Raw genomic sequence first — 21,993 nt, 5'->3', positions numbered from 1 at the left:
AAGCCACCAGCTCCAAGGGTCCCTTTCCAGAGTGTGGCACCATCAAAGAGGAAACGATGTGCGATGGACACATCACCTCAGACAGTACAGCATATGCCTCTGAATGTTGATCACGGGAACCTAACGGATGAAGATATCCCTGCTTCCGAGCATAGCAAGCAGGCAGCCAATGATGACAGGCCAGGAGATGAAAACTGTGCCAAAATTATCAATAGCCCAAGAAATACAGAAGGCAGACAGGTCTCAAGTACTGAAAATGAAGGCGTCCAGCAAAAATTCCCTTCGAATGTACACACAAACACTGTTTGCTCTTGCGGAGAAGCTATTGCACAGTTAGAACAACAACTAGCTGTCAGCAAGGCAAAAGAACTGGAAAGCAAGAAAGAATTAGAGTATTTAAAGCTACAGCTAAAATCCAAAGACAGTGAACTAAATTTGCTCCGTAGTGAGCTAATCCAGGCACAAAAAAATGTAGAGAAAGCGGAAGGAACTCTTGCATTTGATGTCGAAAGATTTAAAGATAGCACAGAGGAAATGCAGTTTTATACCGGTCTTCCTAACTATTCCCGTTTTGTTACCCTCTTGGAGTTCCTAGATGTAGGTGAAACTGGTGAGAACATCTCGCGCAGTGATAGTACCAGTACTGGTCTCAGAACCGCAGCAAACACTGGACGACGACACAAAATAAGCATAGAGAATCAGCTTTTCCTTGTGCTAGTGAAGCTTAGGGTGGGTCTTTTTCACCGGCACCTTGCCCATTTGTTCCACATTTCAGAGAGCACAGTTTCAAGGATCTTTTCCACATGGATAGATTACATGTATTTACAGCTTACAGAGCTTTCTCTTTGGTTGTCACGACCAGCTGTAGATGCGACCATGCCACCTGCATTCAAAGAAAAATACCCTTCAACGCGCGTTATTTTAGATGCCACTGAAATAAGATATGAAGTACCTACATCTTTTGTTACACAGTCACAGGTTTATTCTTTCTATAAGTCGACACACACACTTAAGGGACTAATAGGAATTGCACCTAGTGGAGCACTGACATTTGTGTCCGAACTTTTTACGGGCTGCACGTCGGATAAAGACTGCGTCATCAAGAGTGGATTCCTGGAACTTCCCTTTGAAACAGCAGACTCAGTCATGGCTGACAAAGGCTTCAAGATAGAAGAGGTCTTGAAAAAAAAGAAAGTGCAACTGAACATTCCTCCATTCTTAATGAGAGGACAGTTCACTGCGAATGAAGTGAAAGAGACACAGGAGATTGCTTCCATCAGGATACATGTGGAGAGGAAGATAAAGAGAATCAAAGGCTACCACATATTCGACCGCCTTGTTCCTATCTCCCTGGTGCCTTTGGTGAACCAAATGTGGACAGTGTGTGCCATTCTGACGAACTTTCAGCCTCCCCTTCTGAAAGACAACGAGTGATGGAACATTTAATAAGTGCTGGTTCTGCAGGATTCATTTACGCGGGGGGTACCCAAAAGAAACCGGACTGAATTTTTTGGTCGCCAAAGCTTCTGTGGTACCGCGTTTCGCCACTAGTAGCGCATACAACGAACATTCCAGAGTCAGTAAGCCGAGTGCCGTCGTTGAAGGAGGTCAGACTAGTTTAGGCAGAGTTTTAGAGTGACGACTGTTTTGTGTGAATGTCGTTTTTGCAATGGCTGATTTTCGTGAACAGCATGCGCTGGTGAAATTCTGATTTTTGCTCGGAAAAAGTTGAATGGAAACTCTCGAAATATTAAGAAAGACGTACAAGGACGATGCTATGGGGAAAACTCAAGTGTTGCTGAATCGAATCCTGAATCAAAGCAACAAGCATGCCAATGGAAAACATCAAATTCACCTCGCCTCAAGAAAGCTCGTCAGGTGAAACCAAACCTCAAAACAATGCTGATTGGTTTTTTCGACGTGAGAGGAGTCGTCCATTGAGAATTTGTTCCGCAGGGTCAGAAAGTTAGCCAGGCTTTCTACTTGGATGTTTTGAAAAGATTGGGCAACAGTGTGCGGTGGAAGCGGCCAGATTTGTGGCGGTCGGGTGACTGGTTTTTCCATCAAGGCAATGCCCCTGCTCACACAGCCCTGTCTCTACGACAATTTTGGACCAAAAATGGCATGACCCCTGTTCCTCAACCCTCATACTCTCCAGACCTTGCCCCGTGCTACTTTCTTTGTTTCCTAGAATGAAAAGGCAGGTGAATGGAAAGCGTTTCGCTGATGTTGCTGAGGTGAAGAAAAAAACGACGGAGGCACTGTCAAGCATCACAAAAGATGAATTTAAACAATGTTTTGAAAAATGGAATGAAAGATTCGACAAGCGTATCATTGCAAGTGGGGAATACATTGAAGGTCTGTGCTTAAAATGTGGACAAATAAGTTCAAACTGTAGTGTGCCAACTGTGACAGGTTCCGCTACCGCCATGCGCCGACACTGCGCTGCGCCTGACGACGACGAAGTTATGCGCCGACTACGCTGCGCCTGACGACGACGAAGTTCCCCCGCTCTCTTGGTGCTGGCTACGCCCGTCTACGCTGCCAGACCCTGCACAGCGGTTCGGTCTCTTGAGGACGCCTAATAAACGCACCCCTACAATTGGTGGAGGTGCTGGGTTCGTCCCCTACCAACCTGGAACTCCGGAGCCGTACGCTGCCGCCTGTGTCAACCATGCCAAATGAGACTGCCCCAGCACCGGCGGCCAGTTCAACCACCGTCATTTCTTCTGGCGCCATCCGGCAGCGTGACCCTGCCCTCTTCAGTGGCACTGCCGACCAAGATGTTGACGACTGGTTGTCATCGTATGAGCGAGTGAGCAGCTACAACAAATGGGATGACACTATCAAGCTGAGTAACGTCATCTTTTATCTCACGGACGTGGCGAACCTCTGGTTTCGAAACCATGAGGCAGACCTACCCACTTGGCCCGTATTTAAGAAGAGTTTTGCGGACGTATTCGGCCGCCCTGCGGTGCGCAAGCTCCGTGCCGAACAGCGCTTACGGGACCGCGCTCAACACACCGACGAGACCTTCACAAGTTACATTGAGGACATCGTTGACCTCTGCAAACGTGTCAACGCCGCCATGCCAGAAGCAGACAAAATCCACCACATCCTCAAAGGCATCGCTGACGACGCATTTCAGATGCTCCTCGCGAAAAATCCTACCACCGTCAGTGAGGTTATTAAGCTTTGCCAGAGCTACGACGAGCTCCGCAAGCAGCGCGCTTCCACACGGCGTGCCGGTGTCTGCGACGAGGCCCTCTCTACACTGGCCCTGGGCGGTACTTCTCCTGAGGACTTCCCTCTTCTCAACCAAATCAAAGCCTTCGTTCGTGAAGAGGTCGCTCGCCAGCTGTCCCTCATATCACATTTTCAAGACCCCGCCCGCCAAGTTCCTGACTCGACCCCGTCTTTGGCTCCTACCATTCGCCGTGTCGTGCAAGACCAAGTCGCTGACCTGCTACCGTCAAGCCCTGTGCTCCCGCCTGTGACAGCACCCCTGACGTACGCCCAAGCAGTGGCCAGGCCACGACATACGCCGGCACCCGATTCCTACCAGGCCGCCCCTTCTTTCCGTCCGCCGCCGCCGTCTGAGCCCCCGTCTCAAGCTCCGTTCTCAAGAGTTCGCCCACATCCTACGAATCCCTGGCGTACTGCGGACAACCGACCCATCTGTTACGCCTGTGGTCGGCCCGGCCATGTCGCGCGGCTTTGCCGCCAGCGCCTTCCGCCTTCTCGACCTGATCTGCGCTCCTACCCGTACGATGCCGAACTATCCTCGCCGAGAAGTCCACCTGGTCCCCCCTTTGTTTCCCCTGATCGCCAAATTTACACCACTCGCCGATCGCCTTCCCCTCGACGCCGTTCCCCTTCTCCGATGCTGCGACGTTCTAGCTCCGCACTTGAGGGAAACTAACAGCCGCAGTTCCGGGGGTAAGAACTGCGCTTGTTTCGAACTCCTCAAGTCCTCCGTGTCGTCCCGCTAATGTAATCGTAGTGTTCGTGGAAGGTGCCAAGGTTCTCGCCCTCGTCGACACGGGCGCTGCAGTATCTGTTATAAGTGAAGCTCTCTGCCGCCGACTCCGCAAAGTGACTACCCCACTTTCTGACTTTTCGCTTCGCACCGCCTCATCACAGCGCATTCATCCCTCAGCCGCATGTACGGCCCGTGTCCTCATTCAAGATGTTTTGTACACCATCGAGTTTATTGTGCTGTCTCACTGCTCACACGACATCATCCTGGGATGTGACTTCCTTTCGACCCATCGTGCCGTTATTGACTGCGCTCGAGCTGAAATCGCCTTTTCTCCGCTGTGTGACGCTGCCTTTTGTGACGTACCTACGCAGTCTGCCAAACTTGTGGTCGTGACTGATACCGACATTCCTCCGTTTTCTGCTGCCCTCGTACCCCTCTCCTGTGCCGGCGTCACTCATTCAACTGTTTTCTTCACGCCTTCCGAAACCGCTTCCCGCCATCCCTGCCTCCTGCTTCCCTTTGCTGTTCTGACGATCGACCATGGACAAAGTGCAATTTACGTCTCGAACCCATCTTCGTGCCCGTCAGCAGTGCTCCGAGGTGAATGCCTCGGGCGTATTGAAGAACTTGATTCCTGCCTTCCCTACCCTATTCTTGATACCACCGCTTCCTTCGATGTCGATGTGCTCAGCTCCTGTGATGTTCAGAATGATCCACCGCCCTCCGGCGTCTTCCACCGTGCCATTGACGCTGACCTTCCACCCGCGCTACGTGATCAACTCGTCGCCCTCCTCCAGCGCTTCAGGTCTTCTTTCGATCTTCCTCAGACTGCCTTGGGCCGTACGTCTGTCGTTGCGCACACCATCGACACCGGTACACACGCCCCTCTTCGCCAGCGCCCCTATCGTGTCTCGGCTTCTGAGCGCCGCGTCATTTCTGATCACGTGGACGACATGCTCCGTCGGGGTGTCATACAGCCCTCTCACAGTCCCTGGGCGTCTCCTGTTGTGTTGGTAAAAAAGAAACATGGTTCCATCAGGTTCTGTGTTGATTACCGCCGGCTCAACAACATCACACGCAAGGACGTCTATCCCCTGCCACGAATCGATGACGCCCTGGACTGCTTGCAAGGAGCTGAGTATTTCTCCTCGCTGGATTTGAGGTCAGGTTACTGGCAGGTGCCTATGGCTGACACTGATCGCTCAAAAACTGCCTTCATAACACCTGACGGCTTATATGAGTTCAACGTCATGCCGTTTGGCCTTTGCAACGCCCCGGCAACTTTCGAACGCCTGATGGACACCATCCTTAGTGGACTCAAGTGGGAGAGTTGTCTTTGCTATCTCGATGACATCGTCGTCTTTTCTGCGGACTTTTCTTCTCATCTCATCCGCCTGGAGCGCGTTCTGACTTGTCTTACTGACGCTGGGCTCCAGATGAATTTGAAAAAGTGCCGCTTTGCTGCCCGACAACTCACCATTTTAGGACATGTAGTCTCTAAAGACGGCATTCTTCCGGACCCCGCCAAACTTCGTGCAGTTGCCGAATTTCCGAAGCCCACCTCACTGAAGCAGCTCCGTAGCTTCGTTGGCCTTTGCTCGTACTTCCGTCGCTTCATCTTAAAGTTCGCCTAGATCATCGCTCCTCTGACCCAGCTACTCGCAGGCAGCTCCAACCTCTCCGCTTGGACGCCTGCTTGCGATGACGCCTTCGACACCTTGCGCCGCCTTTTGGTTTCGCCTCCTATCCTGCGCCACTTTGACCCGACTGCGCCTACTGAGATCCACACTGACGCCAGCGGTATTGGACTGGGTGCCGTTCTCACCCAACGCAAACCTGGCTTCCGTGAATATGTGGTCGCCTACGCCAGTCGGACCTTGAGCAAAGCGGAGGCCAACTATTCTGTTACCGAACGAGAATGTTTGGCCATCATTTGGGCCATTGGAAAATTTCGTCCCTATGTCTACGGTCGCCCGTTCTGTATAGTAACCGACCACCATGCCCTGTGCTGGCTGGCCTCTCTCAAAGACCCGTCAGGCCGCCTAGCTCGCTGGGCTCTGCGATTGCAGGAGTATGACATTCATGTCATTTACCGCTCTGGCCTCAAGCATAATGACGCGGACGCTCTTTCCCGCTCGCCGCTACCTAGTGCTTCATCGCCTGCTCCTGTGTCTGCTTACGACTTGTCCTCGCTTGCCACTGCCGACATGTCAACCGAGCAGCAGAAAGACCCTTGGATCGCCAGTCTTATTAACTTCCTTTCGAGTCCTACGACTGATAATTCGTCCCGTTCTCTCTTACGTCAAGCCCGTCACTTTTCTATTCGGGACGGTCTCCTCTACCGTCGCAATTACCTCTTCGACGGACGCAAATGGCTCCTAGTGATCCCCCGCCATCTACGCACCGACATTTGCGCCGCTTTTCATGCGGACCCACAGTGTGCCCACGGCGGCGTGTTGAAAACCTACACGCGTCTGCGTCTTCGATTCTACTGGTGTGGCATGTACCGCTTTGTTCGCCACTTTGTGCGATCTTGCCCATCCTGTCAACGGCGTAAATGTCCGCCTCACACCTCGCCTGCTCCACTGCAGCCGTTACCCTGCCCTGCCCGCCCGTTTGACCGCGTTGGCATAGACCTCTACGGCCCCCTCCCTCCCACTCCCGCTGGTCACCGCTGGATTATCGTGGCCGTGGATCATCTCACACGTTATGCTGAAACGTCTCCATTAGCATCTGCCTCCGCCCGCGACGTGGCTTCCTTTCTTCTAAAGAACCTGATTCTTCGCCATGGTGCTCCTCAAGAACTGCTCAGCGACCGTGGACGCGTATTCCTGTCTGACGCTCTTGAGGCCCTCCTCAAGGAATGCCGCATTATCCATCGAACCGCTTCGTCTTACCACCCTCAGACCAACGGCCTGACCGAGCGTTTCAACCGAACCCTCAGTGACATGCTGTCCATGTACGCCGACGCCAACCACTCCAACTGGGACCAAGTTCTTCCCTTCGTCACCTACGCATATAACACTGCGACACAAACCACCACTGGATTCTCTCCCTTCTTCTGTACGGCCGCGAGCCCCCCTGCACGATGGATACTCTTCTTCGCTACCGACCCGACATTGCCGAGTCCACGCCACTGTCCGACGCTGCCAGGTACGCCGAAGAATGCCGCCAGCTTGCTCGCTCGTTTACCACGCAGACCCAGTGGCAGCAAAAACATGACCGCGACACTTCCGCGACCTCTACCTCCTACCCTGCCGACTCCCTTGTGTGGCTCTGGGTGCCTCCCACAACTCCCGGCCTTTCGCGGAAACTGCTGCATCGATACCATGGTCCCTACCGGGTTCTCAAGCAAACATCTCCGGTCAATTATATTGTTGAGCCTGTTGCACCCGCTGCGGACTTACGTCGCCGTGGCCGCGAAACCGTCCACGTCGACCGACTGAAGCCGTACTACGACCCCTCTGTTCTTCCTTCCCCTTAAGACGCCAGGATGGCTCCTTTTCACCCGGGGGAAACTGTAGTGTGCCAACTGTGACAGGTTCCGCTACCGCCATGCGCCGACACTGCGCTGCGCCTGACGACGACGAAGTTATGCGCCGACACTACGCTGCGCCTGACGACGACGAAGTTCCCCCGCTCTCTTCTCTCTTGGTGCTGGCTACGCCCGTCTACGCTGCCAGACCCTGCACAGCGGTTCGGTCTCTTGAGGACGCCTAATAAACGCACCCCTACAAAACAAAAATAAGTCCGGTTTCTTTTGGGTACCCCCTCGTAGAACTTGCATACGTTTCTGAAAACATCTGCTTCGAAAAATAAATACCATAAAAATTAAAAAAAGGTATTGCATAAGAGCATGGCTAGTTTTGTTAGCGTGATTTCTCCATGGTTACGGCACTTGGCTGGGGCAGATGGGTGTTTCAGAGCTATCTTGGGGCGATGAAGGCGAAATTCTATAGCCCCGTGTGTAGCTTGCGATGTCAGTGCACGCTAAAGAACCCCAGGGGGTCGAAATTTCCGGAGCCCTTCACTACGGCGTCCCTCATAGCCTTAGTCGCTTTGGGACGCTAAACCCGAATAAACCAAACCAAACGTGATTTCTCCCCTATTCCTCAACAGGTCAGGATTAGTTGTTCATGGGAATAGATGGCATATAAATAGCCTTGTGTTAGTGGCAGTGAGCTTATATCGTAATCTCAGATAGATATGGCAGCAGAGTATTAAAATAAAACTGATCTAGGGCCCTTTTTGTACTGTCCCATACACTCTCCTGAAATCTTATTCTCTCTATCAGGATAAACTCTTCTCCATACACAACAAAATCGCCCCAAGATAGCTCTGAAACGCCCATCTGACCCAGAATCTGGTGGTAATAGTCGTGATCCTCTTTCAAGTGTGGCAATCCGTTAAGAACAGTGCTGCAGAACTCTGCTGTTGTCAGATCATCTGCTGTGAGGCCACGTAAGCTGTAGGGGCATTTGATTTCTACGATGCCATGGGACCCTTCCACAGCATCGTAGACAATTCGGTCTGGAGAAGCTCCCAGCCATGGAAATGCTGGGTTCACCAGGAGTCCACACGTAGTTATGACAGGAGCATGGCCCATCTTCTTGAGCACATCCTCGTACCTCTGGGCAGCTATTGCTTCTGTTTTGATCCCGTAGCTGGAAAAAAAAAGCAAGGTAAAATGTTTAAAATAAAAAATTTATTGCTCACAAACTCATTGTCTATATCACTTTGCTTGCAAACTATCAGAGTTGTGTGCACCGCTATTGAAAGAGTACTCACTTGATTGCAGGAACCCTAGAGAGGTCTCTACTAGCTGTGAGATTCTGTAGGCCCTTGCTTGTCCATGGCGACTTGCGGTTGAGGACTTGGCCAAACTTGGAGGATGTAATTCGAACTTTTCGACCTTTATGCCAAGAGCTACTTCTGGCCTGCTGTCTGCTGTTCTTTTCCAGTGCTTGTGCTTCTTTCTGTGTCACGTGCACTTCCTGCATTATAATAGCCAAGGCCATGAAAACCAAGAAAAAACTTTCGTCACGACACTTGCAGCCATGTTGCCTGCTTCTATCACATTAGCATTACCACATAGTAGCATAGCAGCCACACTGGAGCAGGTCAATACAAACAGCAACACCCAATGCTACAATCAACAAAGCATACACCCTTAAGCCCACCTTTGTCGAGTAGCTACTACAATTTTCCTCAGAGTACAGTTACACCAAAGAGTCCAAGAGCAGCAGCCCTTTCTGCTGCTGTTCAGCAGACTTTGGAGGATCAGAACAAACGGGCCAAGCATGTACAATCTAACTGTCTTTCCGTTAAGCCCTCAGTCGCAAGACTTCGCTCTATACTACCCCAGCTGAAGTTCTTTCCTTTGGTAAGCACTCACCATACATGGACCATCCACAAGCTAAATGCACAAAATCTGTATGACCATACCAAAAAGCCACACCGCTGTGATGTATACATCACGGCAGGCACGCATCAACTAGGCCCTCATTAGCACCTTTCTCAATGAGAGGCAATATAGTAGCTGCCGCTGCATGGACTATAAAGCAAGGCAGCACACGTTCAGAAAAACAAGCAGCCATTCGGAGCACTTGAACCAGTAAAGCAATACCAGAATTATCACAGATGCAGGCAGAAGTAAATGCATTAACTAAGCACTGATGTCCCTCAATGCTGTTACACAAGCTCGACAGCCATAGACTTTTTGTTTATACCCACTCTTCAACACAGATGTGAATTTTAAGTTCTTGTGAGATTATAACAAAGTGCGATCTAGAAACAGCTATGAGATTTTAAAAACTCCTTGTTTTTCTGACAATAACTGCCGCTTCTGAGTACAACCAAGCAGGTCATCGATAACAGGAAAAAACCTGCTTACTCTAGCTTCCCTTTCTTTCAAAGCACTCACTGACCTGCACAATGACGTTCCCTTCGAGATGTATTTCAGGAATCCATGGAGCAGATTCTCGGAAGAAGGTGCTGGGAGGGATGTTTTTCTCTAAAGTGATGGTGGCAGGCTTCACACCAGACATCAGAACGGCGAAACCGTGCGGCAAAAGCGACTGCTGGTAGCTCTGCGGAGATAGAGCAGACACAGACCCGAACCTTGACTCTTCTGTATCCCCTTCGTCAGTTAGCAGGAGGCCCCTCGCAAAGTCATTATCGGGGTCATCAGCTAGCAGGGCGAGCGCAAGACGCCGCTTGGATTGCTCTTGCTGCTCACGATTTCTAGTGCGCACGCGGCGTTCCTTAGGTAGCGCGATCCGAGGCGTGACGGCTCCGCCTTCCTTCACCTTGCGCCAGTCCACGGACTGCAGTGAGCATCCTTTGACAGTGTCACCGCGCGGTCTTCTCCACTTCTGCGGCAGATCCGTACATGAGAGCTCGTCAGGCGCCTCTGTAAATCCTTTGCTTTTTAGCAACATCACCGTGCGCAAAACGGCTATCAAATGATTGCAGGCGAGTTTTCCTGCCGGACAGTCGCAGCTCCCACCTACGATGTGCGCTGTGTCGTCCAAGGCAATCAACACAGAATACGGTGGGGCATTCTTCTTTTTGCTTCGAAAGCACGGTGCTCTAATGAAGGCAAGACCACCACTGAAAAGAAGGTTAAGAAGTTGGCGTTTTGAACATAGATATTCTTCAATGAGAAAGGATCGCAAACCAACACACTGCGTTTTTAAATTCTGTAGACTGGCGGCAACTAACTGTCGAAAACATGGGGCGAGTTTAAGAGGGCTCGCGAGCTTGACGTCGACAGCAACGTTACGGGCACCGACCAGGCAGCGGTACACAAGTTACTACGTGCCTGCCGCCGCGACCACATTGTGATGTAGAAGAAATGTAACAATCCCTCACACTCTGATTTAGATGCATGTCAAAAAGCCCCAGGTAGTCAAAATTCATCCAAAGCCGCCCACTTCGGCGTTCTCTTTAAAAGCCCGAGTAGCCGATGCTAAACCTCGCAAATCGAAAGCGCAGCTAACCTACCAGACACCCATGAAATCATTCTCTTACCTGCTGTCGCTTTTGTTGGTCATCAGTGCCGCTACATTCACGTAAGATTCTACGTGAAAGTTGTAGCTACGTTCGTAGCTGCGCTGTGCGCCCGATCTCTTCTCATAGAACTCACGGACGCTCCGATCCGTAAGCGTTGGTATCACGGTCAGATCGTTTTTCCATCCCGTGACCGGGAAAATGACCGGTTTTGCCATGACACGAAATGACGGAATAAACGGCAGCTCACTGACTTCCGATCAAAAACCGCTGAAATCAGTGACACAAGGGAAAATTGCAGATCAGACACGGCCAGTCTGCCAAGGCGAACGAAATGTTTTCCTGCACAATGGCGGCGAGGTACAATGTTGCTAGAACAACCTGCGACATTTCACAGCGTTGCTGGCATTTATGCAACCCGTCTATAGTACCTTACTATACTTCAATATTAAAAATTGTTGCCCTGAAATATTGGACATGGCATATAGCAATCATTAAGGCCGTGAAACTGTTGGCGTAAATTTAGCGCATTTCTCTACACATACAAGGGCTGTATTTAAGGATTAGTTGAGCCGGTGATAAGAATGTTGACGTGGAAATAAAAAATGTCTCGTAGCCAAGCGTTGGATCATGTAGTGCTTGCACACAGGCATCAGTCGCCTTGACGTGCAATGAGGGAAACATCCCTTTGCTTATATTTCCTTTTCGCTACTAGAAAAAGTTATTTATTACTGCTAGTATTATTTTATCATATTACCACACTAATAAAATAGACGAATTCTGGAACTTAATTATCTTGCACAGCTAGTTGTGCTGAGTGTTTCTGTGTCCGTATGTGAGCAAATGTAGAACGGAGGGTCTTGCATGTCACTCGATAATGACCGCCGTCTTTGGGTTCCTGCTTTCGCTTTGTGTACAAAGCACGGTATCTAGTTTTCTTCATGCTGAGAAAGGGCCTCTCAGATTCATAGTTTTCATACTGCTCTAGTGTGCCCGTCAAAAGCCACCGCTGTGAAAATTTTCTGCACCACCTCGATATACTCCCTAAGTAGCTGGGTGGGGGCGTCGCCAGCGCTATCAGGCAAAGGCCGTCGGATAATTCGACAAACAATTGCGTGTGATCTCCCAACTGTGACTGTGGAGTTTCTAGGAAGGTCGGTTATCTCTTACTCATCCTTATCCAACACGATATGGCAGATCAAAGTTTTCTTCCCACACTTTTAAAGGTGTTTGCTGAATGTTAAGCCAAACAAATGGCTGCCTTTCTCCCATTCGAGAACTTCTCTTTATGATGTTTATACAAAAAACTGAGGAAGATCTACGGTAGGCGTTCGATGTACGCAACAAACAGGATACTATTTTGGAGAAAATATCTGCCACGTTCAGCCTGTAATTTCTCAAAAGAAGGAAGTAAGAAAGATACTCCGTATTTCGCAAAAGCCCGCAACCAAGCGGTATTAAAGAACGTCATTTCTGATTCGCTACGCCTAGAAAATGTCATAAGTCATTCGGCACGCAGTCACAGCATGTCACCAGGATATTCCTTTGATCTCCTCGCAGGTCAAGTGTTGGAATGAAGGTAGTGGCTGCGAGTATGCGACGGATGCTTCAGGGATCACCCAGCATTTCCAGCTGGAATGTGAACACCACTCCGTCCGTTGTCCCAAGTGCTCAGCCACCGTTCTTTGCAAGCAGGTGGGCGCGCATCTCAGGTCGGCTGCTTGCAACATCTCGATGCCTTTCGCATCCGAAAGCCATGATCCGGCGGTTCCCATGGACGAAGCAGCGTCTGTGACTTCTTGCAAAGAAGTGTTTGAAAGGCAGTCGGGTGAAATCACAGCATATGTGGAGACAATAGCGGTTAATACCAGCCCACAAGTGGATCGATTACACAAAATCTCTCGCAGCGTAAAAGAAGGAAAAGATACACTTCGTCCAGAAATAGCGGTTTTAACAATGCAGAACCATGACGAAATAGCGTCCTGTAACACTGAACTCAAACAATGCTTTGCGACATGTAGTGATACAGTTAACACTTGCCAGAGAACTGTAATCAATGTAGAAAAAATGCCGAACGATAAACTAAGCGGAACTCGAGACGAGTTGCCGGAGGTTGTATCCGCCGTAAAACGAGTCAATGCGGAAGTCAACGAAAGCGTCCCAAAATCATTGCAATCGTCACCAGTGCGCTTAGGCACCGTTCACTTGAAGTGGCGCACTGCTAGTTTTTTTGTAAAAAGAGTGAAATCGCTTCAAGGAGAGGCGGTGGAGAAAGGCAAGGCTGTGTATGACAGCGAGAAGGTGTACCTTCGCAGCTACTGCATGACCCCTGGAGTGCTGGCCATAAAAAGTGAGCGATCGGCAACAGTGCACGCGAGATACACCCTGCGCAAGGGGGACATGGACGAAGTTGTACAGTGGAAATTCAAGCACAAAATAAGGATGAGCGTCATTCATCCGAGAACAGGTGCAGATCGTGTGCTGGAAGTTAAACCAGATCGAAAACACCGAGCGAATCGGAAGCCAAGTGTTCAAAGTATCCCGACTTATTACCTTGTGGATTGCTTTAACCTCACTGATCTCATCACTGCTGTATACGTAGACAATGACCAGCTTCGAATAAAGTGGGAGCTTGTGCTTTAAATCACACTTCAGCGCGTATTGTGGCTGTCAGTTTTAATTTCGTCTTTTTGAATCCTCTCGTACTGGCCCATTTGTTTGCTGCTTTTCGATTGCATGCGGAATAATGCATTCTCATGCAGGAATCAATCTGAAAATAATCATATGATGGATCAAAAATGGAGATTTAAAAAAAAACACTCTACCGTTGTTTTATTTTGGTCCCTCCTAGGTCCCCTGCCACGTCATGTGAATTAAAAATGCCTAAATAAACGAATGTTAGTTTTCCTTTTGGTGCGAACCTTGCGTGTTTCTAGAGAGGCTTTGGTGTGAAGCAACAGTGATATTTTGTTGGATCCATTTCTGATCACTTCTTCACCAAATCCATCCCCTGTCTCCACCGAAACATACTGGTTGCGATTTTAGTGCAAAATTAAGTGTTGTATAGATATATGATTTATTTATTTTCATTTATTTATTATTCCGCAGCTCAACTGTAAACATTACATGTATTATATAGGGGTATTACATGAAGGATAATACAGTACGATATACAAAGTGAATCGTAAATGAATGACACTGGTGTTTAATGCATAATATTTTATAATAAACACATCTCTAGCACATTTGGCCTCCTGCTACCCCCATGCATACTTAATGGACTATAGACATCAAATTTTTGCTTATTTGCTTTCTTCTCTCAAACGACGCTCTAAACATTTGCATACACGAAGTACCTCGTGATATTCGCCTACGAGCGCTAAATACTCAATAACTCAATTTCTTCTTGACGCTGTTTCGGCTTCAGCAACTGAACGATGGTTGTGACGTGTAGTTGACGTTTACGTCACGTGAGGCACAAAAAACGTGAATTTAACTGCTGATACACCGTCTATTGTAACTCTAGCTATTGAAGTGGACTGGTTTAAGTGCTGTAATTTGTTAAAAATATCTATCAGCATTCATGCTCCCGTTTTTTTTTTTTCGTTCGTCACATGGCTTAAACATCAACCACACGTCACAGCCATCGCTTGGTTGAAACCGAAACAGCATGAAAGAAGGAATCCGATTGTAAATTATTGATTGGTTGTAGGCGAAAACCATACGATAATTCAGGCATTCTAATGTCTAAAACGTCATTTGATGAAAGAAAACACGCAATAAAATTAGGTGTCTACAGTTATTTAAAGAGGTACTGCCCCCAGTCACCCCTGAAGAAGAAGCCGAGCTGGCTCCGAAATATCGAGTTTCAAATTAAAGTTTTTGTTTGGTGATGTGTTAGAGTTCATATAAGGCTTGAAACCCAACCAGACAGACAAATCTGTCAAAATGTTTAGTTTTGTAGCGAAAGCTCCATTGGCCACGAACTTGCGATTTCGCTGTGGCGGTGCTCCGAGGAGGCACAGAGACCGACCTTGAGCCGTTGCCTAGCAACCGCCGCAGCTGGCGGACGCCGCGCGCTCACCGCGCCATCGGGCATGACGTCACACCACGCTCCTCGCCGCGGAGCCGCCGCCGTTTGGCGTGACGTCACACCGCTTGCCTCGCCGTTGCGCTCGCCTCCGCTCGCTTCGCCAGCTTTGTCGCATGCCTGATAACATGTCGGAGGATTGAAACAACATAGCTAGACAATCAGACTAACCTAGACTTGCAATCAAGGTTAACCAAGGCTGAACAAGATATGTCTTACCTTTCCCTACATATATCCTGGTATAGCCGAGCTAAGCCACTGCAATTTTTTAGCATAATACTCTCGATGGCGTTATAAAAATGGACAGTACTCCTGTGGTCTGTGGAATCGGTAGGAAGCCCATTCTAGTGTAGTGCTGCCTATGCAAAGGTCGAATGACAGTTTGTAGCAGTGCGTTCGCTAAGACGACAGAAGGCCTTAAAGTGCAACTCCGGCGATTTTTCAGCCATTTTAAGTTAATGGCTGTTTTGTGTTCCTAAGAATCTCCTGTAATGTGTACGATACAAGGTTTTCAAAAGCAACCCTAAAATAATTTTTAAACAGCAAAAAACGCAAAACTCGAAACCGAAACCGCGAAACCGAAACCGGGGAGGTGCTTTCGTGCGGCATTGACTGTGACGTCACTAGCGTGTTCGCCGCGCTGCGAAGTCCGGAGCCGCGCTTTCGACGTGACTGAAGCGCGAACAGCTTTTCCGAGACCAGCGAGTCTTTAATGGAGACGACTCATTCGACGATTTCGGACTGGACGAGTCGCCTTTCAGGTATGATCCACCGCCGCGCTAGCTAGCCGAGTCACACCACAGACCGCGTCACCTGCAACATGGAGACGGTCTGAACTCGGAGAAGTAAGTATATGAGTCATTTACAGTACATGCATTTGTGACACAGTCATCAGAGCAAAAGTTAATGTGATGCTCCCGCTGATAGCGGTTCGTGTGGCGAGTGCCGGCCGACCTAGCCTGATGAATCTGCTGCCGGAACGTTGCCGCGGTGTACTACGTCCTTACAGGGGAATGCGTTACCAACAGTCCTCTCTTTGCGAAGCTTTGTCTCGACGGCGAGCTTTTGGAAGTGAATTCACGCCAGCTACAGTTATACAATCCAACATACTTTGAGCACGCTCACTGTGGTCCGCTTCCTCTGGACGGCCGCGCTTCGTTCAGCTCGCCGCTGCGATGAGCGGTTGTACTCGAATAACGCTGGCACAGAATCTGCCTTCAAGCGCCGGTAGAACGAAGCCTTAGCGAGTCCAAAGCTCCATCTGAGGTACACGCTGTCTTCATAGCAATCTGGCGCGAAATGTTCCGAGCACAAGGGGGAATAATTTCTCGGAGACCAGTTGACACGGCGGACAGCTCACACCCAATTGTCGCGAAGGTTCTTATCGCTAGGAAACCTATGGTAGATCACGCCCGTTGTCACAGATGAAGAATTTTTGCAGCCCACAGCACATCAGAAGTTGCCGTGACCCATCACACTGGCGTACACATCACATCAGGCACGTTGAGATGGCGTGAAATTGCCCAGGTGGTCGAAATAATTCCGGAGACCTGCATTACAGCACCTCTTTCTTCCTTTCTTCTTTCACTCCTCCCTTACGTCGCGGTTCGGGTGTCAGTTACTGCGTCATTTCCTCAAAATCAATTTTCAGTTTTCCCCTGCACTGCCAACGCCAGCGCGCGCCCGACCAGCTTGACAAGCCGACACGCTAGTGACGTCACAGTACAGGGTGGCCTGTAGAAGTTGCTCGATCAATGGGTGCCGCTCGCGTCGAGGAGTGCTTGTCTTCAAAATTCGTTTGCGAAAAAACCTACGCCGCTTCTAGGTGCGAAATTTTACATGAGATGTCAGACTACCATAAAGAATACAGACTTAAAATTTCATTTCCATCGATGAATATCGAAAAATCGCCGGAGTTGCCCTTTAATGTGATTAGTGACAAAAGAGACCATCCAGACTGAATTCCATCGAAGATGGAATTCAGTCTGGTTATGTTTGGGCTTTAAGAAGAAGAGATCGTGTGGTACCGGGAACATTGAGCTGTAATAAATATTGGTTGATGTCACTATGAAACAGATGATTAAGTTGAAGAACAGTGGCATCAGCCAATATTTATTAGCAGCTCAATGTGTCCGTACCTACTCGAATCTTTCTTTTTTTAAATCTTAAACCTAATCACACTGAATTCCATCGAAGATGTTCTCGTTTAAGCTCATGAAAAGCAAGTTGGACACAAAGCAGTTTGTCCTACATGTACTTGCAAGAATTTTTAGCTTCCTTAAACTTTTTGGCTTTTTTACGATTTTCATATGAATTCTGAAGAAACAGTGAAAAGTATAGACGTAAAGAAAGATAACACGACATTACCGATGTCCCAGTCATCGCTGTGCATCGCGTAGAGCTTCTAGGAGCACATGATAGGCACGACCTCCCCTGCCTAAGGATGTCAAGCAATCGGCCCAATACTGCAAATGGGTGATTTCACTCTGGTCCTTTGCAACATCGGCCTTTGCCAATACGTTTCCAATATTGGGCCTATTACCTGTACTGCTAGGGTAACCATGTATTCAGCAGCTTTCTGAGTTTCAAGGTTGACCACAACACGCGAAAGAATTCCGCTAGTGGTTTTTCCTGAACAGGAGGCGACTCCGTGAAACGAAAGCAATTTGTACGCAACCGGGTAACAGAAATCCGAGGATGGATCAATTGGTCGCAATAGAAATATTGTCCTGGCCCGGATAATCCTCCACACCTCCTTGTCGTAGGGAGTCCCTTGAAAAGATATTGTGCAGCCCCACGTTGGGAAAAAGACCCAAGCAGTTTCAATTAGACGTAGACCAGTGGCCGTTGATGCCGACGGAATCTCTCGGCAGCGAAGATTGCACAAGAAAGAGATGCTTGTAGTTCATGATACTTCTGCCGTTGAAGCTCTGAGCCCGATGATTGCTTTCGAAACAATGAAGGGAGATAAAACGACTCCTCACAGTCACAGCCTAGATACTGCGACATCTCGACCGTTGTCGATGCAGAAAGCAAGTGCTGCTCAGTCTACAAAAGATTTGTGATCGTACTGTTTGCAACACTCTGATTTAACGCCACCAGCTTCAGAAACCGGCCAGCGAAATTTCAGTGCACTTACCAATCACTGCTTGCTTTCTTTTGAAGTGAACAGCTTCACTAGGCTCGTCAACAACGCGCTTCGCGTGAGCCACCCCTTGGCGCCGCCGCGACGCGCCCTTGCTCCTCCTCGCCACCCCCACCGTTCTCCTCCTCGCCACCGGTTTACCCTTCGCCGCTGCTGACCGAAGCGTGGCCTTGTGGTAGAGCATCCGCCTCGCATTCGGGTGGTGCTGGGTTCGATCCCCAGTGCCGCCGGGTACCCACCGGTTTCTTTAATGGGTACAAGATTTCCCCTGGCCTGGTGCTCGGCTCTTCTAGGGTGAAATGCTTGGGAAAAGGGTCTTAGACCAAACAGTTGCCTTGGCGGATGAGTGATAAGTTCCCCTGCCAAGCAACCATAAGCAACCCAATTTGTGGCCCAAGGGCCACAAATTGGGCTTATGCCGCACGAGGCGGACTTATGGTTGCTTGGCAGGGGAACTTATCACTCATCCGCCAAGGCAACTGTTTGGTCTAAGACCCTTTTCCCAAGCATTTCACCCTTGAAGAGCCGAGCACCAGGCCAGGGGAAATCTTGTACCCATTAAAGAAACCGGTGGGTACCCGGCGGCACTGGGGATCGAACCCAGCACCTCCCGAATGCGAGGCGGATGCTCTACGACAAGGCCACGCTTCGGTTGATCGTGTTCTTATCGCGTTATCGCAAGGCGTTGCGATAACGCCCGAGCGGCGGCGGCGGACATAAGAGGCCGCGCGCCGTGGCGCGCGCTCCGTCGTTACTTCTCCTCGCCATCGGTTAACCGCTTGGGACGGTTGGGACGGCGGTCTCCGTCCCAAGAGAAGGTTCTTTCGCAAGGCGTTGCGAAAACGCACGCATGAGCGGCGGCGGCGGCCGTAGAAGAGGCGCAGACATTCGCCATGGAAGGAAGAAAAGAAGACCCAGAAGTGGTAGCGAGGGAGTTGGCTCAAGATCTACACCGCTACCGTGGTGCTCCCAGTGCATTGTGCGCGAACTACGACAGCCATGACGTCAAACAAAGCATAACTGCAGCTTTTCGCTTGTACATCCAGGCTTAACCAGAGCTAAGCCACTGCCAATTTTTTTGTGCTTGCGCTGTGCTTGTGCTGTGTATTGTGCAAATCCCTAACGACACCACGACCAAAACCTAAGATTCGGTGCAAAAAAGCTCTTTCTTATTACAGTGAGTCGCTGCTCACTGGCAAAATGGCTGGCAATGAACCCGAGATGGTAACCAGCTTTTGGTGAGGTGGTGCTGTAAACTTTATTGGCCATGACAAGTTACAGGTGGGGGGCAGAGACCTCCTCATGGCCCGCGGGAGGGGCCCACAAAGCGGGTTCCTCCCTTACAAATGGTGTGACAGACCCTGGAGGGCCAGCCTGTTAGAGGCACTGGTGATGGCGAGTCGTTTGTCTTGGAGTGCTGAACTGGACATCAGCGGTTCCCAGTAAGTGAGTGCCACCTCTAGGGGGGGGGGGGGGGGGAGAGGGTGCGGATAAGTAGAACAGGTGAGCAGTACATGCAGAAAGTCGCCTGGTTTGCCGCATAGTCGACAGGAGGAGGAGAATATGTCAGGAAAACGTCCGTGCATGACTATCGGGTATGAGAGTGTGCGAGTTTGGAGCCTGCGCCAGAAAGTTGATTGCGTGGCTGATAGCGAAGGGGGAGGATGTGCGTATGTCTGTCCGTTGGAGCGATAGTGTTGTAGGATGTCACTGAAATTTAACAGGCACTCCCCTTCGATGGAGGAGGCGGTGTGCTCTCCCGCCCGGAGGGTAAGATCTCGGGCGAGGGCATGTGCCTCCTCGTTTCCGGGTAGTCCGGCATGTGCTGGCGCCCAGATGAGCGTTACGGTTCTGGAGGGATTCCAGCGTCGGAGTATGGTGCTGGCTTGCCGAGAGATATGAACCAGTGCTATAATTTAGGATTGCTATTTGCGAATCGGATATAATTTTGGTGGTGGCTGAAGAGGAGATGGCTAGAGCGATATCCGCTTCCTCAGCCGTAGTTATGGATGAGATAAGAATGGTTCCTGCCGTGATGGGGAGGCCATCACTTCGAACAGCCACTATGGCTGCCTGTGCGCCTGATTCGTAGAGCGAGGCATCAGTATATGCCACATTGGGATCCTCTCCGTAAGCTCTGTGTAGCGCTAAGGCCCGGGCCTCCCTGCGCTTTTGATCGCGCTCCGGATGCATGTGTTTAGGGCGAGGGGGTATCTGAACTGCAGCTCTTATGTGAGAGGGGATTGTGTCAGTGCCGGGTATAACGCCGACAGGCGATATGCGAAGAGACTGCAGCAGAGCTCGTCCTGCAGGGGTGCGTGTGAGTCTGGCTAGTTGTGCCGTTTTGGTGGCCCACAGAGTTCCTCGAAAGTGTAATGTATTCCTAGTCGACGAAGGCGCTCTGTGGAAGTGCATGGGGAAAGGCGTAAACCTGTGCGCGTACTGCTCCCAATGAGGCCGTCTAAGCGTTCTCAATATTTCGCTAAGAGCGGGAGGTACGGTAGTGCGTATGTTATTCTAATGGTGGTGTAAGACTGTGTTAGTCGAAGCGTGTTTGGTTCCCGTAGGCCCGATTTTCTGTGTGCCACACGTTTGATAAGCCTGGTGGGCGTTTGGAGTGCTTGGATCCTGTCAGTAAGAGAGCCAGAAGTCGTGAGAAACATTCCCAATATGCGAATCTTTGGGACTGTGGGAATCGGTTCCTTGCCCAAAACAAGCTGAATATTGGGTGGGTGGTGTGCCAGACATTCGGTGGGGCTCGTATATGAAAAGTTGTGATTTCGTGGGGCAGCATGAGAGCCCTCTATCATGGACGTACGTGCAAATGATATTTAGTGCTGTTTGTAAGCGGTGTCCTGTCTCCGTGTCGCTACCTCGGCATGCCATTAGTGCAATATCATCGGCATAGAAGCTGAAGCGTAGGTTGGGTATCGAACTCAGTAATTTAGGGCATCGCATCATGGCTATGTTAAAGAGAGTCGGGGAGAGGACCGCTCCCTGTGGGGTGCCTCGTGCACCGATGGTGATGTCGTTTAAGGAATGCGGGCCGATTAAGATATGGGCTGTGCGATTTTTGAGGAAATCGCGAATGCAGTTGTAAATGCGTTCTTCAACTTCGAGGGATCGCATGTTAGTTGGGATAGCCGCGTGGGTAACGTGATCAAATGCCTTATTGAGTTCTACTCCTAATATGGCTTTCGTATCCTTTGTTTTGGGTTCCAGTATCTGATGTTGGAGTTGGAGGAATACATCCTGCGCTGCCAATCCTGGTCTAAAACCAAACATGCTATTAGGGAGGAGCTCATTATCCTCCAAATAGTTGCTGAGTCACGTCTGAATGACATGCTCGAAGAGCTTGCCTAGACATCAAGTAAGAGAGATGGGTCGGAGATTAGTATGGTGAAGCGGCTTGCCTGGCTTGGGCAGAAATACAACTTTCGCTGTTTTCCACTGAGGAGGTAGGGAACCGTTTTGGCAGCACTCATCGAAATAGGCTGTTAAGGCTTTGATCGAGGGGGTATCCAGATTTCGTAGTGCCCTGTTCGTGATCCCGTCCAGTCCCGAAGCGGAGGATGTATTCAGTTTGTGAAGTTCTGCCCTTACCTCAGCTTCTGTAATGGGCCGATCTAGGCCGGATAAGAAGTACCTCACTGGGAAGGTATTGTGTTTTTACACAATTTGTGCCTGGCTTCCTCCCCAGCACCCTTCAGACGGCAGTGTTCACATTTATGCAGTGAATTTACGAGAATTATCACACCTTCTATG

General features: G+C 49.8%; 3 protein-coding genes across 3 annotated transcripts in view; 2 read left to right on the top strand and 1 right to left on the bottom strand.

Moving 5' to 3' along the window:
* The window catches only part of LOC149329713 (uncharacterized), a 190,173-nt gene that overhangs the window by 41,730 nt on the left and 126,450 nt on the right, over nt 1-21,993 (top strand). The window lies entirely within an intron of this gene.
* On the top strand, nt 747-1,438 carry LOC149329720 (uncharacterized). Its single transcript, XM_089560429.1, has one exon. It carries the CDS (start codon nt 817-819, stop codon nt 1,432-1,434), a length of 618 nt encoding a protein of 205 aa, XP_089416555.1. The 5' UTR covers nt 747-816; the 3' UTR covers nt 1,435-1,438.
* Nucleotides 8,166-10,536, bottom strand: LOC149329719 (uncharacterized). The gene is made up of 3 exons (XM_089561204.1): nt 9,910-10,536; nt 8,771-8,976; nt 8,166-8,646 (listed from the first exon to the last, which is right to left on the bottom strand). The coding sequence occupies exons 1-3, from the start codon at nt 10,420-10,422 to the stop codon at nt 8,166-8,168; spliced, it is 1,200 nt and encodes a 399-aa protein (XP_089417330.1). The 5' UTR covers nt 10,423-10,536.

This window comes from Amblyomma mixtum, chromosome 9 (assembly GCF_055824585.1).
Source record: "Amblyomma mixtum isolate Tamu chromosome 9, ASM5582458v1, whole genome shotgun sequence".
NCBI classification, from domain to species: Eukaryota; Metazoa; Arthropoda; class Arachnida; order Ixodida; family Ixodidae; genus Amblyomma; species Amblyomma mixtum.
The sequence above is the reverse complement of the archived record's forward strand: the minus strand, read 5'-3'. Positions and strand labels throughout refer to the sequence as shown.

What these genes read in the sequence shown, in the direction of transcription:
- LOC149329720 (XM_089560429.1), top strand. Translation starts at nt 817, where the DNA reads ATGTATTTACAGCTTACAGAGCTTTCTCTTTGGTTGTCACGACCAGCT.
- LOC149329719 (XM_089561204.1), bottom strand. Translation starts at nt 10,422, where the DNA reads ATGTTGCTAAAAAGCAAAGGATTTACAGAGGCGCCTGACGAGCTCTCA. An exon ending in AAGGGAACGTCATTGTGCAG is followed by an intron (nt 8,977 to 9,909) that starts GTCAGTGAGTGC and finishes ATTATAATGCAG; the next exon opens with GAAGTGCACGTGACACAGAA. An exon ending in TCTAGGGTTCCTGCAATCAA is followed by an intron (nt 8,647 to 8,770) that starts GTGAGTACTCTT and finishes TTTTTTTTCCAG; the next exon opens with CTACGGGATCAAAACAGAAG.